General features: G+C 57.3%; 1 protein-coding gene and 1 long non-coding RNA gene across 2 annotated transcripts; one reads left to right on the forward strand and one right to left on the reverse strand.

The window, feature by feature from the left end:
• Nucleotides 1-500: 500 nt before the first annotated feature.
• On the reverse strand, nucleotides 501-9,884 carry LOC112809052 (uncharacterized). The gene is made up of 3 exons (XR_012375733.1): nucleotides 9,781-9,884; nucleotides 5,378-5,480; nucleotides 501-4,921 (listed from the first exon to the last, which is right to left on the reverse strand). It is a non-coding gene; the product is annotated as an uncharacterized lncRNA (long non-coding RNA).
• Nucleotides 8,260-11,789, forward strand: IRX3 (iroquois homeobox 3). Its single transcript, XM_025852429.2, has 4 exons — nucleotides 8,260-9,355; nucleotides 9,533-10,652; nucleotides 10,838-10,904; nucleotides 11,369-11,789. Exons 1-4 carry the CDS (start codon nucleotides 9,089-9,091, stop codon nucleotides 11,421-11,423), a joined length of 1,509 nt encoding a protein of 502 aa, XP_025708214.1. The 5' UTR covers nucleotides 8,260-9,088; the 3' UTR covers nucleotides 11,424-11,789.
• Nucleotides 11,790-19,045: the final 7,256 nt, after the last annotated feature.

Below are 19,045 nucleotides of genomic sequence, written 5' to 3' on the forward strand. Positions count from 1 at the left end.
GGTGAGGGACGGTGTTTCCCTTCTTCTATTCCCTGTCTCAGCTAAGTTTCTCCCGGTGTCAGGCCTTAGGACCTCCCCCTGATTTTTCTCGAATAGTTTCATCTCAGCTAAAATATCACGTCCTCATAGGTTTGTGATTGTGATCACATCACTTTGTGATTTCCCAGCGTTGCTGTAACAAGTGAGGTGGCTTTAAACAACAGAAATTTCTTCCCGCGTGGTTCTGAAGCCTAGATGTCTGAAATGTGACTGGGCTATGCATACTCTCTCTGAAGGCTCTAGGGGAGAATTCTTTCTTGCCTCTTTCTAGCATTTCGTCACTATCAGCAATCATTGGCATCCCCTGGCTTCTAGAGGCATCGCTCCAATCTCTGACTCTGTCTTCACGTGGCTTCTCTCTGTGTGTCTGTCTCTGTGTCTTTTCTCCTCTTCTTATAAGGACACTGGTCTTACTGGACTCAGAACCCACTCCACTCCTGTAGGAGATAAAACTCCAGCATACGTTTCATTTTAACAAATCATATTGCAATGGTCTTACTTCCAAATAAGGTCACATTCTGAGGTTCTGGGAAAGACATGAATTTGGGGAGGACATGATCCAACCCGGTACAGTTGGTATTATTGTGTTGCTTTATAGTACTTGATGCCATCTTAATTTTTCCTGCTTGTTTTCCTGTTTCGTATGTCATTGCCCCACTAAAATGTAAGCTCCACGGGAACAGCTAGCTCATCATTCTATCCCCTACACTTAGCACCGTTTCTAGCCCACAGAAAGCACGCAATAAATATTTGCTGCAAAGAGAAATGGAGAGAGGGATAAAAGGAGAGAACAAACAAGACTTTCTGGTTTGATTTTTTTTTTAAAGAGGGGGAGGGGCAGAGGAAGAGGGAGAGACTCTTAAAGGAGACTCAGCGCCCAGCATGGAGCCCGACACAGGGCTCCATCTCACCACCCTGAGATCATGACCTGAGCCGAAATCAAGAGCCAGACGCTTAACCGACTGAGCCACCCAGGTGCCCCTGATTTGATATTTTTAAGATGGTGCATGGGGATTAAGAAAGGGCTGATGCTAAGGGGGTTTCTATAAATGGTTGTTTGGAGACAAGCCTTTCTATTCTCTTCCCAGAGATTTAGAATAGACCAGCTCCACCTCTCAGACCTATCCGTTCCCATGTCTCCTAGGAACGTGCCCTCAACCTTCCCCGCCCCCCCCGCCCCCACCGTGGAAAATCAGCTGCCCCGCTAACCAGGAGAGTGGCAGATAGAAAAGGAAAAAAAGGACACTTGCAACTCCTGCCCAGGTCACGCCTCATGCCACTTTCTTCTCTTTGGAGGAGCAGTGTCTGCCTGCAAAAGGGTGTTGGGTTCTCACAACTGAGAATGATGAGCAGGGCCCCCTCCCCGCGGCCTACCAGTCATTGACAGAAGTGGGCTAGGTGGGGGGTGGGAGCGTATTGGAGCATGTTCAGGTAAATGCGCAGCAGCCATGAACTCTAGGTGACTGTGCGCACAAATGAGAGGCTTGTGTTTCTTAGCCCTCCAGTGTTTCAAACAAACTGAGGTCTAGATGTTTTTAAAAAAATTACCTAATTAGCAAGTGTTGGCAAGCAATTCAAGTTTTTAAAAACTCAACAGAGGCCAACCTCACCACTCCCTCTCCTCCCCCTGAAAAGAATGCCTGTGGCCAGAGGTCACCCTTGATTCCCAACTTCTGGGGAATGCAAGCCCTCAGTGTGTCTTTAGGAGTCCAAAATTTGCAAAGAGTGTGGACGGGAGCAAAATGGAACTCTGGTCTATAGACTCATACAGGTAAGACTTGACCAAAAGAGGCAAGGAACAGGTTCAAGGCAATACCAAGGCAAACCAGAACACCTTCTCCCCTTTCCCAAGCAGAGATAATGCATCCTTGACCCAGGTCCCCTCCAAATATTTGCATGAAGTATAAGGATTAAGGTGAAGGGAAAGCCCCCAGCAGCCTGGCTGCCCTTTTCCTTCCTTCAGTCCAGGGACTACTCTTTGAATATCTCCCTTCCAAACTCCCAGCACCACCTCTCCAAGTCCCCAAAAGACCCTGCCTGATCTTCCTCCCAGAGGGATCATAGTCAAGAATATCAGATTCGGGTCCAGTCTGGACTTTGCCAAGCTCGCTAAGCCTCAGTTGCCCCATCACTAACATAAGGGCTAGGTCACACTCCAGCTTTGTGCAAATTAGAGAAAGGCGCTTTTCTTCCAGTGCAGCCCTAAGCCAAGGCACCAGCTAGATGAGTGCAGAAGGACTGGACTTCAGGACCCTCTCAGCCCCTCAGCTGGGTACCTTTGTTCAGTGAGCAGCCTGCACAACCATACATGGCCACCCTGGATAGTCTCTCCTTTGTAGATCTTATATGTGACACTGTTTAACACACATTATTTCTGATAACACTTAACACAATTATTTGGTAACTAATAATAACTCGACATTTTTTCTCACCCTAATTTTTTTACATACTCTTCAACAGAGTATGGGTTTACATTAGCAAATACTAAACCAGTACAGCTTTTAGGGTCCTCAATATGATTTCAGGTTATCTTGGAGACAGAATTAACATTGTTGAATAATAAGAAGCATTTCCTTTTCAATTCTCTCATTTCTTCTGAAAAACATTCAGTGTTTAATACTTCCAACCCTTGCTAATGATTACACACACACCCACAGGTCCTCTAGAAGTCGTTTCCCAGCAAGCAACAATGGCTCAAATGTTTTAGATCCCTTGGTTTTAGTTGTTTTTTATCTTTTCCCATTTCCCTTTATGGTGAGTAAGGGCTACTTTTCAATTTACAGTAGCAGTGTCAAGTTTTCTTTCCAAAAACATGTATGTAAGTATTTAAAATGAGTCAACTTAAGGAAAAATGTTAAACAAATAATAGAGGTGGCAGTGGAGGGTTTGAAGTTTGGGAAACCTGACACTACCCAATTCCAGACAAGGCCAGATCTTGATGTTTTCTCAGCTTCCCCCGGTTTGAAGTCGGGAGGAGAATAGGGGATTAGTGCAAATGTCTAACACCCAGAGTGTCCCTGCTCCGCTGTGTCTGGAGCTGGGGATCCGCGCCCTCTGGCTTTCCAGCAGTGGGTTCCCTCTGAGCTCAATTCTTCAAGAGTTTGCCCCCTGGAAAGCTGCTGACTTTCATAAACCTTCCCTTCTCTGAGTGGCATGCCTGGGTCCTGTCTCTTGAGCTCTGGGGACCTTCTCCGGGAGGGACATGCCCCTCTAGAATGACTGGGTCCTCCAGGTCGGCTCCCGGGAGGCTGAGCCCAGGCCGGAGCCCGCTGGAGACAACGCAGGAGCCCGCGTGCGCCCTGCCCCTGCGGGAGCGACGGCCGCTGCGCCCTCCCAGATTAAGGAGTGAGCGGGGCCGGGCACACAATGCGGCTGTGTTTGATCCCGCGACGTGTCACTCAGAATCGCAAACAATTTATTGCCATTAGACGTCTTTGTCAGGCACTAATTTCCTGGTGGCGCTCCATCACGGACCTCGAAACATCAGGGGAGGGGGCTCAGAGGCCCACGGGCTGGGGGCGCGAGGGAGCCGTCGCGAGCCAGGCGGGGGTTCCCGTAACGAGGCTTTAATGAGGGGAGCGCGGCCGGCCTTTGTGGAGAAGCCCAAGGAGGCGGCGGCCCGGGCCGCGCGCTCCGAGAGGTCACTTCCTCCCCGGGCCCCGAGCACCCGCCATCCCGTTGAGGGCCAGCTGCGGCCACCAGGCTGGGTGCCCACTGCGGGCTCTCTGGGGCCCCCGCCACCCTCGCCCGCTCGGAAATGCGGCCGGAAACGCAGTCTTTCCATGCAACAATGCAAACGCGCTCATTACCATCTCCTCAATATGCATGAAGAAAATGCGCGAGGCTGGCCGAGCCCCATCACCCGGCTCTGGCCTCAGCATCCAATAAGGCGACATATTCATCTCCCAAGATGGATGAGGAGGGGGCGCCGGGGCGGGGGGGGGGGGGCCGATCCACGGGGGGTGGGGGGCACACGTCCTGGAGAGGAAGAGAAGAGAGAAAATACACGCCGGAGAACCTGAGAGACAGACCAAGAAACCGGAGAAGCACATAGACTGGGATGAAAGAGAGAAGGAAAGACAGAAGGAGAATTGGGGGTGAGGGAGAGGGACCGTCACAGAGGCAGACAGAGATTAAAAAAAAAGAGAGAGAGACAAAATCAGGGCAGAGGGAAGGAGCCACACTGAGAAAAGTGAACTGCAAAGTGGTCCAGAGGAACAAATAAAACAACGAATCGGGGGAGCGGAGGAAAGAGAAGGAAAATGAATGACTTAGAAATCAAATACCTAGAAAGTGGGAGACAGACGGGGAGCGAAAAACAAAGGAGAGGGAGACAGTGAAACTGCTCGAGTCAGGTGGGGAAAGGATGGTCATGGAGAGGTAAAGAAAAATCAGATCACTTGCGCTGAGGGCCAGACTTTCGATCCCTGCCATCCTGGGCGCGGCGAGCCGCGGGCCGCTCAGAGCCCCCGGGGCGCGGGGGTGGGGGTGGGGGCCGCGCGAGGGCGCGGCGGGGAGCCAGGGGCCGTCGGCCGGCCTCGCGCCCTTCCTGGGGCGGCCCGGCCGGCTCCCGGGTGCCCGGGCCCAACTCGGGGCCCACCGCGCGCGTCGCGGCCCGCAGCTGCAGCGGCCGGCCGGGCGGCCTCTTCCCCGCCGACAGCAAAGTTGGCAAAGTTTCTCCCAAAGTTTCCCCAAGGCTTCTCGGGACCCAGGGACCGGCCTCGAGGCCCTGGCGACCGGTGGGGCGCCGCAGCCCGTTCCGGGGCGGCTCTGCAGACAGTCGGCCCGCGCCTCCTGGGATCCCCGGGGTCCGGATTCCGGCCTGATGCAAATCCCTCCGGGTGCCGACGCCAGGCCACGCACTCCGGCGTCCGCACGGCTGCTAATAGCGGAGAGAGAGAATGCGGAAGAGGGAGAGAGAGGGAGAGAGAGAGAAGAAAAAAATATTCTCAGCTCAATTTAAGTCTCATGGAAAGGGCTTACAACTGTAATTAAATCATTAAATTCTTGTCTACGCTTCACAGAGCGGAGAGAAATTAACTTCCCACCAACCTCATTTTCTATTTGAACATGAAATAATGATTTTCTGCCCGTCTAATTACAAAGCCAACATCTGATCAAGCCAGCATCCAGAGGGGATTATCGCATGCACGAGTATTAGACCTCATTACCAGCTTGAGTGCAAAATTATTACATCTTGTAATTGGATGGTGAGATTTATATACAGATCGGCCCGGTTTCTGTAAGATTGTAATTACAAGCTTCGTTGGTTAGCTACTTATCAGAACTTTGCAGGAAAACAAAACAAATGACTGAGGAAAACGAGCATTTCATTAACCTGTAACCCGAGCGCGGGGGGAGGGAGCGGTGGGAGCGTGCGCCGCGGCGTCTGCAGGAAGCGGAGAGATCGCCGGCCGCCCTGCAGCCAGGGGACTTCGGTTCTGGGAGGGAAGGACAGAACATGGGCCTCGGCGAGGAGACCCGGGGGCTGCAGCGGCGCCCCCCGACGGGGACGCGCGCGCACCGTGAGGCTGGGCGAGGAGGGGGCAGAAAGGGGGCCTGGTGGCTAGCGGCTCGCGTGCCGCGTGTGGCGCTGCCCCAGAGCCTGGCGGGCCGCGGGCCCTGGGCAGACGTCGGGGCCGCGCGGCCCCAGGTGCGAGTCCAGCGAGCGCTGCTGTGTGCACCAAACGTGTGCCATGGACACCCTCTCCGTGCACTGCCACACTCGGGGCCGCGTAGAGAGAGCGTCTACAGCAAGCCTCCGAAGCGCTGTGTGCGCTGGGAACAGTGGACGAAGGCGAAAAGACGGAGAAGCTTTTGTGTGCGGCGCGTCTGTGCGCGCATGCCTTTCCCAAATCAACTTCCCGTGCACCTGCTTCTCCTCCCTGTGCGAGTGTGTCACTTTGACCTCGTCCCTTGGATTAAAAATCTCTGGAAATGGTTCGGCTGTCCTCGAACTCGCGAGTTCAGTCCGGGGCCGGGCTCCACTGGCCCGGTCGAGTTTTGGAGCCAGTGCCACGTCGGGGCTCGGCTGCCTAGGACGCTGAGTCCCGACGTGAAGCGCGGACCTCCCGGGCGGGGGCAGGGCTGATCTCTGCTGGACACTAGGGTAGTGGAGAGGCCGCTTCTGCTCCGGGACCTGGGACGCCTGGAGGGACGTCAAAATTAATCGAGGTTCTTGGGTACGAGAATGGGTCTGGGGATTCTCCTGCTGGGCCATGGGCGCCCTCAGACCTGCGTGGTCGGTTCACAGAGAACCACCTCGCCCCTTCCCTGGCCTCTTTCCCACCTCGCGCAGCTCCGAAGCAGCCAGGTCGATAGCTGGTTAATGCGGAGGAAGCATCTCCGGGGCTCATGGTTTTCTCTTTTCCTTCTGGAAGAGCTGAGTTTAATAGCGAGCGTTTCATCTGGGCACGCCACAGTTTCCCCACCTCGCAATCTGGCACCTGGCACGCTCAGGTCTGGTGCCACCACTTTGCGCAAACTCTGGGGTTCAGGGCCGTCGAGGCTCGAGGTTTGACATCTAGGAAGCACTCCGGGAAATACTGTTACCCTCAGTTTTGTAACCCCTGAGATTTTCTGTGAGAAGGTGAGCCCATGGTTCCCAAAGCCCCTTGGCTGAGAGGCTTAACTGGAAACGAAATCAGGCGCCGGGGAAACATTTCAAAGCCAGAGCTTCCCCTGATACCTCCTCCTCTGGGGAGACTCCAGCTAAGGCCAACGCCAGGTATCAGGCAGAGAAGCAGGTGGGGAGGGGATGTGGGAAAGAGCTCAACCGAATTTGAGAAGGCCACACATCAGTTTCCCCAATCGAACACCAAACTGGTGGCCCCCAAACTTTCTCTTGTCTCTCTCCCGCCCCCCAACCCCGCAATTTTTCTCTGGAGCCACCGCCCTGTGCGAAGACCGGTGGAAAGAGACCCGGAGTGAGGGGTGGGGTCAAAACTGGGAATTCATTCCTGAGCTGGACTGCCCAGAGCTGCTTACACCAGAGAGACAGCCGGGGGCCGAGACTCTCTGATCTCTCCACTCGGGTGGAATTCGGATTCAATTCCTCTCTCAATCAGCGCGCGGCGGCCAGTTTCCGCCCCACAGCCCGGGCTGGCCACTCCATGACAGAGTCACCGCGCCCGTGCTGTCCCCGGAGCGCTACCGCTGCAGGCCTGGCCAGTGCGTCGGTCGCCGCCGCGGCCTAAAGCTTTTAGCCCGGAGTCGCTGCGATTCCGGGAGTTTCAATCCCGCGGTCGGCTGCACGCCCTAATCCGTGAAGGTGGGCGTTCGGATACCGGGATTTCAGGTTTGATGGAGGAAACAGCCCACTGTAAAACCAAAAGTCTCGCCTCCCATCCCCACCCGAGACGGTGATAGGCTCTTTACAGAGAGAAAACAGTTTGGCACGGTGACCCGAGGAGCCGAGGAACGGGGTAGGGAAACGAAGGGTGTCTACAGACTGAAAATTCCAATATACAAACTTCTCGAAGGGCTCTCGGAAAGTTCCTGGAGCCTCTGCCACCTGGCTCTCTGCTCCTCCCTCCGCCCCACGCGCACCCGCTTAGGGCGCCGCTAGGCTCCCTGTTCCAGTCTTGGCTCCCCGGGATCCCCAGGGGGTCCACACTTCAGCCCCTCCAGAGGCAGAGCCCGCCATTTCTAATCAGAGGTTCGCACCCGGACACAGGCGGCGTTAAAGTAGCTGATTTCAGGGTTTGGTGCTCTGGGTAGGGGGCTGCTTCGCCCCCCTGGGCAATGAGATGGCCTTTGAAGGCTCGACTAGAACGCATCCCTTCGCCCCTCGCACCTCTCTACTCGCTTCTTCCCTACGCCGCTGAGAGCGGCCTGGAGTCTAAGAGGTGCGAGCCGAAAAGGGGGCCCGGGCCGAGAAAAGCCCCAGCGCCTGCCCTGGACCGAGATCTTGGTCCCGACCCAGGCCCCCGCGCTGGGGGGGGGGGGGGCCGGGGGGGGGGGGAGAGAAGAGGTACCGAGGGGCGGGCAGCGGGGAGGGGCGAGCTGACCCCGTACTAACCCGCGTCCCCGCGCCTCCCGCTGCCCCTCCCGGCGCAGGCCGGAGGGGGCGGGCAGGGACTCGGAGCGCCCGGGCTCGCGTCCCCGCCCCGCCCCGCCCTGCGCGCAGTATCCTCCGGGGTGGGCGGCCTCGCCTGGAAGGCGCCCCGGCGATTGGCGACTCCGGAAGGAGACGCGAGGAAAAGTCGAATAAGAGGGCGCGACGTCAGACCCGAGATTTGGGGAAGGGCAGGGGAGGAGGTGAGGGCGGGGACGGACACACAGACACAGCCTCAGACTCAGATCCACGGACTTACACCCCCCGCACGGCACCTTAAGTGTCCCCAACTTTAGGCCGCCTGAACCCAGGGCGCCGCCGAGGCCGGGGCTGGGGGTGGGGGGAGAGATACGGGAGTAGACAGAGAGAGATAAAAACAGGGGAGAAGAAAGAGTGAAGGGAGCGGAAAGGGGAGAAGAGAAAAGGAATAGAGAGAAAGGAAAAGCAGGAGAGGGAAGAGAGTTTCGAGCGTCCAGGAGAGTGAAAGAGCCCGAAGGAGCGGAAGCGATCCTAGGGGGAAGAGGAGCGCAGAGAGGGAGGGGGGAGGAAGGGCGAGGAGGGGGAGTGAAAACTAGAGGAGGGCGAAGGAAGCGAGGCGCGACACTGCTCGGGGACAGGAGGGCAGTGAGGAGCGAGGCGCGGGCAGAGGCTGCTCGGGCTGCCGAAAGAGGAGGGAGCGCGGCGCTGAGAGGAGGGGCTTGCGGGCCCGTAGAAATGTCAATCAGAGCCCGGAGCCCCGGGAATCTCCGCCAATCTGTTCGGACCTGACCTGGCTCCTCGCCGCCGCCGCCGCCGCCGCCGCCGCCGCCGCCGCCGCCGCCGCCGCCGCCGCGGAGCAGATCAATAGGCGAACGCGGAGAGCAGCGCAGCGCGGGAGGCAGCGCGGCCCCAGCCCGGCCCAGCCCCCGATGCGCGCCGGAGCCCGCGGGCGGCGCTGAGCAGGGCGGCCCCGGGGGCCGGGCCCCCCTCTCCGTCCGTGCCCCGCGGGCCACCATGTCCTTCCCCCAGCTCGGATACCAGTACATCCGCCCGCTCTACCCACCCGAGCGCCCGGGGACCGCCAGCGGCGGCGGCAGCGCCGGGGCCCGGAGCGGCCCAGGAGCCGGGGCCTCGGAGCTGGCCGCCTCGGGGTCCCTGTCCAACGTGCTCTCCTCCGTGTACGGGGCGCCCTATGCCGCGGCGGCAGCGGCTGCCGCAGCCGCCCAGGGCTACGGTGCCTTTCTGCCCTACGCCGCCGAGCTGCCCATCTTCCCGCAGCTGGTAAGCGCCCAGGGAGCCGGGGTGGGGTGGGGGAGGGTTAAGAGAGCTGGGGCGCGGGAAGGGCGAGCGCGCGGGAGTAGACGAGCGCGGCCCAGGCCGGGAGGGTGGAGGCGGCGACGGCTAGGGCTCACCCGCGCTCCCTCCGCGCGTGTCCCTTCCCTCTCCGTGTGCGTACAGGGCGCGCAGTACGAGCTGAAAGACAGCCCGGGGGTGCAGCATCCGGCCGCGGCCGCCGCGTTTCCGCACCCGCACCCCGCCTTCTACCCGTATGGCCAGTACCAGTTCGGGGACCCGTCCCGTCCCAAGAACGCCACCCGGGAGAGCACGAGCACGCTCAAGGCCTGGCTCAACGAGCACCGCAAGAACCCCTACCCCACCAAGGGCGAGAAGATCATGCTGGCCATCATCACCAAGATGACCCTCACCCAGGTGTCCACCTGGTTCGCCAACGCGCGCCGGCGCCTCAAGAAGGAGAACAAGATGACGTGGGCGCCCCGCAGCCGCACCGACGAGGAAGGCAACGCTTACGGGAGCGAGCGCGAGGAGGAAGACGAGGAGGAGGACGAAGAAGACAGCAAACGCGAGCTGGAGCTGGAGGAGGAGGAGCTCGTGGGGGAGGAGGAGGACACGGGGGGCGAGGGCCTGGCGGACGACGACGAGGATGAGGAGATAGATTTGGAGAACTTAGACGGCGCGGCCGCGGGGCCTGAGCTCGCCTTGGCTGGGGCGGCGCACAGGGACGGCGACCTCGGCCTGAGACCCATTTCAGACTCCAAGAACAGCGACTCGGACGACAGCTCGGAGGGCCTGGAGGAGCGTCCACTGCCGGTGCTGAGTCTGGCCCCAGCGCCCCCGCCGGTGGCCGCGGTTCCGCCGTCTCCGCCCTCGCCTCCTGCGGGCCTGGACCCCTGCGCTCCGGCGCCAGCGCCCGCCTCAGCCCTGCAGAAGCCCAAGATCTGGTCCCTGGCCGAGACGGCCACAAGCCCGGACAACCCGCGCCGCTCGCCTCCGGGCGCGGGGGGTTCTCCCCCTGGGGCCGCCGTCGCGCCCCCAGCCCTGCAGCTCTCTCCAGCCGCCGCGGCCGCCGCGGCCCACAGACTCGTCTCCACGCCTCTGAGCAAGTTCCCGGCTTGGACCAACCGGCCGTTCCCAGGCCCGCCGCCGGGCCCACGCCCGCACCCGCTCTCCCTGCTCGGCTCGGCCCCTCCACACCTGCTGGGACTTCCCGGAGCCGCGGGCCACCCGGCCGCCGCCGCTGCTGCCTTCGCTCGGCCGGCGGAGCCCGAGGGCGGAACAGGTGACTACTGAGCGCTGGATGCGGAGGGAGGGGGTGGGTTCTGGGGGTCGCGCGGGGGCAGGCGGAGATGGGCAGGACCCCCCGGGGGCGCGGGGCGCTTACCACCCCGCGCCTGCCTCCCGCGGCCCTGAGTGCTGGAATGGAGCGCTCTGAAGGCCCTCCTTTTTCTTCCCCGCTTCCCTTAGATCGCTGTAGTGCCTTGGAAGTGGAGAAAAAGTTACTCAAGACAGCTTTCCAGCCCGTGCCCAGGCGGTAAGAGGGGAATGGTGGGACCGGCAAGTCGGGAAGGAACAAACTTGGAGGCCCACTCGGCTTTTGCCCCCGGGGGAACGCCGCCGGGACGCGCTTTAAAAAGGGGACGAAACACACAGCCCTCCGTAGTCCCCGCGGGCCCACAGTCGGCTTGGCTGTCCCAGTCCTGGCCCCTGTACGCGCGGTGGGCACCGGAGCCCGGCCCGGTCACCAGGCCCCTGGGGCGGGCGGCGGCTCTGGGAAGCACCCCTGGAAGTCCTCCAGCCGGGGCCTGGGGTCTGACGCCTTCCCGCCATTCTGATAGTTAAACCGGAAGCCCAAGGTCTACGGCGGGACAGCATCTGACCCTGAGACACCTCCCAGCCCCCCAGCCTCAGCCCCAGGTTGGGTCTCCCGGTCCTGGGCAGCGTCGGTGCCCCGGACTCTTATTTCCCTTTGCTACTACCATTGCTTCTCTCTTCCAGGCCGCAGAACCACCTGGATGCCGCTCTGGTCCTCTCGGCTCTCTCCTCGTCTTAGTACTTATTTTTAAAAATTTTAAATCGTTGTAATAATTGTAAAAAAAAAATCGCTCTGTATAGTTATGACTTGTAAGCATGTCCGTGTATGAATACCTAAAAAAGAAAACTAAATAACAACAAAAAAAAGAAATAAAGCAAGTCCCCCTCAGTCCTCCCCAAGTGGCTTCTGTATCCCACATTAGCTGAGTTTGTGAGGGTTTTTTTTTTTTTTTTGGTTCGGTTGATTTGGGGGGTGGAGTTTCCGTGAGAATAAGCGTGTCTGACTTTTTTTGTATATACAGAAAAATGTACATATGTGTGAACCAAATTGTACAAGAAAGTATCTATTTTTGGCTAAATAAATGAGCTGTTGCCACTTTGACTATAACTGCCTGTCTGCCCCTCCCCACGACGGATCTATTGGGTTTTTTTTAATCCACACCCCCCACCCCCCCCCCCCCCCCCCTCCCCCGTGTTTGAAGAGTTGCTGGGGATCAGCAGTAAAGAAGGCGAGTGGGACCACTTTATCAGAAGAGTGCATAGGCCGAGAAGACAGAGAAGTGGCAGGCCTGGGAGCACTGCTGGGGGTGAGGCAGTTGGAGAAATCTGTGGGCGCCCAAGGGAAAGGGCAGAGAAGACAGCGGGAAACCCGACAAGATGCCCTCCGAGGAGCCTGGGCAAGTTGGGCCCACCCCGCCGGTCCACTGGAGCAACCGTGGGGTCTTGGAGCCCGCTCTGGATGGCAGAGCAAAAAGACTCAGAGGAGGGTCTGGATGCAGAAGGGTTAGGGCGGGAGGCTCTCATCACTCCTGCAACCCCATTCTTAGATAGGCACAATTGAGGCTTTCTTAGTCTTACATGAGGGCGTGTGCCAGTTCAGTTCAAGCCCCTTCCAACCTCATTGCACCCCTGACTCCTCCTTATAGATGCAAGGGTGTGGGGTGGCGGTGAGTAGGGTGGGTGTGGAGGAGCAGGGAGCCTGGGGATGCACATCATGACCTCTTGGTGACTTGCCCAGCCTGAATGGAGAGTTGGGGGACCCAGGTCCTGGTAGCATCTGTGCATCTTGGCACCCCAGCGGGTTTTCCCCAAGTGCCCTGGAAGGACAGCTTTCTGGGGTCCCATGGGGGAACCGGGGGTGTTGGGGCTGCTGTACCTATCTATGCAGCCTGGATTCGGGCTCCAGGCAGTCCAGGGGTGGGCCGGGGGCGGGGAGGGAGCCCGGAAATTTGGGGCTGGAGCTCCCTCTACAGGACAAAAGGGCCACTCAGCGCCTACCTCTGGAGGCCGCTCCAGCCAGGCCAGCCGCCGCTGGCCCCTTCCTGGCCCCCTCCCCGTCCTCTTGTTTTCTCTTTCAGGCTGCCAGCCTTGCCCAACTTTGACTTGAACAAGTTGTAGGTTGTGCTGGAAGAGTGCCGCCTCCGGGCCGAAGTGGAGGGTACACTTTTTTACCTCCATCCCCACGTTTAGTTAGTAAATGATGCATAGGGTGGCCAGACACCTGGTGCTTGCCCCCACCCCACCCCCTGGCATGGGGCCTGTGACAATCCCGCCGGTGCCCTGGGAGTTTTGGGAAGAGCTTGCAAATGAAGCCATTGGACAAGGCTTTAGTGTACACCTTCCAGGTTCTGCAGGAGCAGAAGCAGGAGCAGGTGCCCCCAGGGAACCCCAGAGAAGCTGAGTCAATGGGGGGTGGTGGCCTCCCAGGGACAAGGGGAAAGAGGGTCTGTTGGCGTCCAGAGTGTTAGTTGGCGGCCCTTCCCAGAGGGCTGGTGAGGCAGAGGCTGGTCTCTGAGCAAAGACCTTCCAAGCGAGGCTGGGGCTCCCCCCTCTGGGCCCTTCCCCAGAGGTGGGAAATGTCTCTCGGGCTCCCTCCCCTCCCGGCTCTCTATTAATGGTGTTTGTGGGGTTCAGACTCTTTCCCAGGACTCAGACGCGGGCTGTGGTTCAGCTCAGGCACTGGGCAGGGCGCCCTGCCACACGGAACGGGCTTCAACTGTCTGGGCCTTGAACGTCAGAGGCCAGGGCCTCGGGGCCGGGCAGAGGCCTCTGCCCTTGGCCTGAGTATCTTTAGGTGGGCAGCTACCCCTGAGGGCCTGTCAGCTAGGGCCTCCAAGCTTTACTGTGGCACAGACCTAGCTCCCCAGTCTCCGTCCTGTGAAACTCTGGGCAGAGAATTAACTTCTCTGTGCTCTATTTCCTCATCTGTGGGAAATGGGAATAATAGTGCCTACCTCGAAGGAGGAAGCATATCTAGTGCTGACATGCCCCGTGGAGGTAAATAGCCTTACTAATATTCTATTACTAGTCTTACTAATACTCTATTCCAGAATCTCAGACCCCTCTCTTCGACTCTGGGCAGGATTCTGCCCACCCACGCCCCTCAGCCATAACAGTGAGGCATCTGCCTTCAGGCACCTCAGGACGCAGCTCAAACCAGGGAGAAAGGAAAGTCCCCAGGCCAGCGTGATCAGGGGGAGGGGGCACGCAGAGGGCAGGCAGCCTTCCCACGCGCAGACCGTCCACCAAGGGAGGAGGAAAAGCATTCACAGGGAGCTGGTGCCGAGAGGCCAAGCCGAGCTCGGAGAGGTCTGACTGCCCCCTGTCCTTGGTGTCTGTCTAGTGTAAACCCTGTGGCCGGCTCACCCCATCAGACCAGCTCATTCCAGGGATAACCGTCCTTGGATGAGACCAGTTTTGCCCCTACTGAAAGGGCGGTTGTGTGGGGGGTGGGGGGCAGAGGAGAGCTGGGGGAGACCTGGGAGTGGCTCCCACGTGTCTGCATCTTCTCTGTCCCACAGAACACGTGGGCCCTTCACATGGCCCCAAACTGACCCTCATAAGGTAATGCGATCAAAACAAAAAAAAAAAGATCCATGGGCTTTCTAGCTGAAATAGGGAGAAGCAGCAGCTCCGCTCCCCATTTCACCAGGAATGGGTTCTTCATACTCCTCCCTGAGCCACCCCCTCCTCTCCCTCCTTTCAGGGATCCTAGGAACCGCCTCCATCCATAGTTTATTGTGCGGACCTAAAATTTTAAAAGGCAACAGGAAGCTGGAGGGGGAGGGTTCACGGGGGGGGGGGGGGGGGGGGGGGGGGGAGGGAGGGAGAGAGAAAAGGAAGCTAGAGAAGAATAAGGCATAAGGGAGAGAGGATATCTGGGAATCTTATCCCAGGTCCTGATTAAGCTTCAATTAGAAATAAAATATGTCAATCACTCCGCCTGGAAGGGGTTCCTGCTGTCGGGGCTGGTTATGCAAAGCACGCCAAGGTGTGCGGGGATAATCAATTAGGTCAGAGGAAGGAGTGTATGTCACGGCTTCCCTCATTATCTGCATGGAGCTGGGGGTTGGGGGGGCTCACCGGGCCAGAGAGCCAGAGGAGAATAAAATTCTCTCCCTACGTGATGGCCCACCTCTGGGGCCTGGGACATTCACGGTTTCCAGTTGAATTTACTTTCACGGGAAGACAGGGAGGAGGAAGTGGGGTCTAGTCAGAGGGCAACATGGAAAAGCTAGTGGGGCAGAGGCTTCCCCGAGAGGAAAGGGTGCTCCAGCCACTCACCTGCCCCAGGTGAGGAGTGAGGAGAGGGCAGGCCCTCACCTGCCTGCCGGGCTGGTGGTCTCCTGGCCCCCCTGGAGGGTCCCTGGTCCCAGGCCTGAGTTTTGGAAGGTAAGCAACAGGGATTGAATGCTTGGATAGGAACTGGATGTCCAAGATATGCTGGGACCCTCCATCAGGAACTCTGGCTTCGGGCCCACTTATTCGTGTCCTTCTAGAAACATTCTGTATCCTGTAACTCCTGGCTGCATGTGCCCTCTTGCCTCTACCAGATGAAAAAGGGCAATTGCAGGTGTGGACAGATCGTGTCTGTGGCTAGAGCTACCTCCAACTTGAGTGGAGGCAAGCGTCATTCTGATTTGGGGCTCCACCTTCACCGTCTGCAAGATAGAGGGGATTGGATTAGATGAATTTCTTCCAATCCGAGGTTGTCTTGTATTGGACATAAATGGAGGGTGACCATAACCTCTCCTGATCCTGATCAGCCAGTGTCATCGGATCCAGCCAGCCAACGTGACCACACTGAAAGTGTCCGTCTATTGCACGGCCAGGCCAACCTAGCTTATGTGGAGCTCCTCTTTCCCTCCCAACAGAGGCCCCAGCCCCTCCGAAGACCATCCTGACTGTTTGCATGGAAAACCCCACAAGGCATGTCCTCCCGAGGGTGGAAGGGTGAGTACCCAGGTCTTAAGATAGAGCAGTGTTTCTCCGCTGGGCAAGCCCCCCCGACTCCCAGGACATATGACAACGCCTGGAGACATTTTCCACTGTCACGACTGGGTAGGGATGCTGGCATCTCATGGGTGGAGACCAGGGATGCTTCTGACGCCAGGGATGCTGTCCCACAGACACAGGCCAGCCCCAACAGCAGAGAATTACGGGGTCCCAAATGTCAATCATGCCTCTGTTGAGAAACCAAGAAGGGGGGGGTGTCAGGGGCAATTAGAATGCGGATTTTCTCCCTGAAAGAAAAGCACAGCTTTGCGGTGGGAAACCTTAAAGAAGGATGCTAAGTGGGGCCGCTTTTTGCTCTTTAAAACTCTTGGCCCTGGAAGGGGGCCCTGGGGGTGAGAGAGCATAAGCAGGAAACTTTGCCAGCCTGGGAAATAGAAAAGTAGGTTTGGGCTCCCTGAACCGCTGGGGGTGGGACCGTCTCCAGGAGGGAGAGACAGAGTCATCTCCAAAGAGGACGTGTGTCTGAAAAGTTGGGGCCCTTCTCCCTGGATATTTATATCAGGAGCAGGTTACCAGAATGTTCTCACAGATGAAAGCCTGACTCCTGTGGTTTGGCTCATAGTAATTGCCACCTCTTAACTGCTGCCAGTCCTTCCTGCACGTCAATGCTGTGTGTGTGTGTGAGTGTGTGCGGGTGCGGGTGTGCATGTGGGTGCATGTAGGTGTGTGGGTGCATTGTGTGCATGGGTGTGTGGGGGTGCATGTAGGTGTGAGGGGTGCGTGCGTGTGAGTGTGCGCAGGTGCATGTGGGTACATGTAGCTCTGTGGGTGTGGGGGTGCGTGTGTGTGCATGGGTGTGTGTGTGCGTGCATGTGCGTGTGGGTGTGAGTGTGGATGTGTGGGTGCACGTGGGGGCGTGCGTGTGGGTGCGTGTGAGTGTGCATGGGTGAGTCTGTGTGAGTGTGCACGTGCACACACCACACGTGCGTGTGGGTGCAGGTGTGGATGTGTGGGTGCGTGTAGGTGTGTGGGTGTGTGGGTGTGCATGTGAGTGTGTGTGTGCGGGTGAGTGTGCGTGGATGCATGTGGGTGTGTGGGGGTGGGGGTGCGTGTGTGTGCATGGCTGAGTGTGTGCGTGGGGGTACAGGTGTGGATGTGTGGGTACACGTGTGGGTGTGCGTGGGTGTGTGTCCCATGTCAGGGAGCAGGAAGGAGACAAAGGCAGGGTAAGGTCTCACTCGGGCCTGCCCTCTAGGACGAGAAGGCTGTGGTTTCGTGGCTTTAGTGCCGGTGGCAGCCCTGCATTCTCCCACTGCTCCAGGCCGCTAACAAGTGCGCCCACAGCCCTCCGGGGCCTTTGGAGTGCACTCATCTGAGAGATTGTGCTTTTCTCAGGCGCTCAGATTTATTTTGCTAAAGTTACAGGGCAATTATGGAAATGCGCCCTTTGAAGCTGGGCTGATTTCTCTTTATTTTCTTCTCCCTGGGCTCTTTTTTTTTTTTTTTTCTCCAGTGCTCTCTCTCTCTCTCTCTTTCCTCTCTCTTTTTTTCCTGATAATTATTAGATAGCGGGAGTTTCCAGGGGTAATTTGAAAAAATCTTTTGAACAGTGATAAAAATGTGTGTAGATTAAAATGACGTTACTATTATTTTAACGTTATGGTTTTTTTTTTTTTAATGGGATTTTGATGGCCAGGAGGAGAGAAATGAATTAATGATAGCCGGAGACAGGGACCTCATGCTCAGACTGTGGGCCCAGGACATGCTTGCCAGCCTGAGGCCCAGCGTGGGGAGGTCCATGGCAGCCTGGCAGACCACCTGGTTGGCCAGCAGACTGGCCCGGCCTCCTGGGGCTCCCCCTGGGCCCCCAGAATGTGTAGCTCCACGAATTTAACAGGATGAACGCCCTGCTCCCTTTTCCTCACACCTTGGGACCAAGAGGCCCAGACTCAACAGAGCTGTGTTTTCTGGGCTTTGTACATTATTTCTCACTGTTGCACGGAATCTGGAGGCTCCGTGTGAACCAACCCAACTTATTTCTCTCTTCCCACCCCACTTCGCTTGACTTGACGCTGGGGTGTTGAGGAAAAGCGTCTGAAGCCAGATGGTGTTGACCTCAGTGCTGGTGAGGCCTTCCATGGGGAATGTGGCCTGCTTAGTTGGAGCGGGGGGCTCAGTTTTTATTTTTTAGAGTGGCTTTGAAGCTTTCTTTGTCCGTATTTTTCTTTGCTCCTTCCTTCCTCCTTTCTTGTCTTTGGGGGGAATGGCTCATTATCTGTATACAAACACCACCAGGAAGTCTTGTGGCCTTCAAGAGCCGGGCCTTGGCCTCAGTGGCCGGAGTGGAGGTCATATCACCTCCTATTTCCTTTACCCTATTTCAAAAAATAAAATAAAATAAAACAAATAAAATGGAGTTGAGTGCTTACTATTTGACAGGCCTACCCATTAACCATGCTAACCACTTTCCATGAATTTCAGTTCATGCTCACAAGCCCCATCTCGGGGAGGGGGGGCGGGGGGACCTGATGAAGAAATTAAGGCTTAAAGAGAAGGTCAGCTAAAGAGACTCTTCTGGTGCCAGGCAGAACATTCCATATGCTATACTGCTGTCTGGATTAAAAGGGTAATATACGTTGGTTTGTACAAGGAGCTGGTGCAGTTGCCTCGGGGAAAGGACCCAGGCAGCTGCGGGTCAAGGACAGGAGGGATATTTTTCAGTCTCTATCCATTTGCTCCTTTTGAACCATGGGAATACGTTAGCTCTTCAGAAAGCTGTTTTGTTTGTAAATAACTAAAATGCGTGAGAGAGAAAGAGAGACAGAGAGGACAGACAGAAAGCAACTTCTCTGGATCTCACAACATTCGTTCATTCATTCACTGACACCTGCAGATATCCCCAGTAGCTGTATGGGTGGGGCCATGCACCTCGAGTGTGGTGGTCCAGAGGGTGGGCCCTGCAATCCAATTGCCTTGGTTCAAATCCCAGCTCCAGTGCTCCCTGACTGCGTGACCTTGAGCTACTGACTGCACCGCTCTGAGCTTTGCTCCCTCGTGAAACAAAAAGAATCATTATCATTTTCCCTCCCTCATAGACCGTTGAGAGGATAAAACGAGTTCCTTTGCACTTAGAACAGTGTGCCGTGCATGAGCATTTGCCTCGTGCATAATAATTACCTGATAAATTACAAATAGTTTTTGTATTAATGATGACAACCACAACCCTAGGCGATGGGCATGATGCCCCCATTTTATAGGTAGGTAAACCCAAACTCAGCCACTGGCTCAATGAAGCCAATAGGCGTAAAGCCAGCATTCTGATCCCATCTACCACTTGCTCACGCAATGGGATTCAGGGTGGAGTACTCATCGGCTGTGACACCACTTTGCTCCTGCCCCACCTGC

The sequence above is a fragment of the Callorhinus ursinus genome, unplaced genomic scaffold (genome assembly GCF_003265705.2).
Source record: "Callorhinus ursinus isolate GAN/ISIS: 27379988/994484 unplaced genomic scaffold, GSC_fseal_2.0 scaffold56, whole genome shotgun sequence".
Classification (NCBI taxonomy): domain Eukaryota; kingdom Metazoa; phylum Chordata; class Mammalia; order Carnivora; family Otariidae; genus Callorhinus; species Callorhinus ursinus.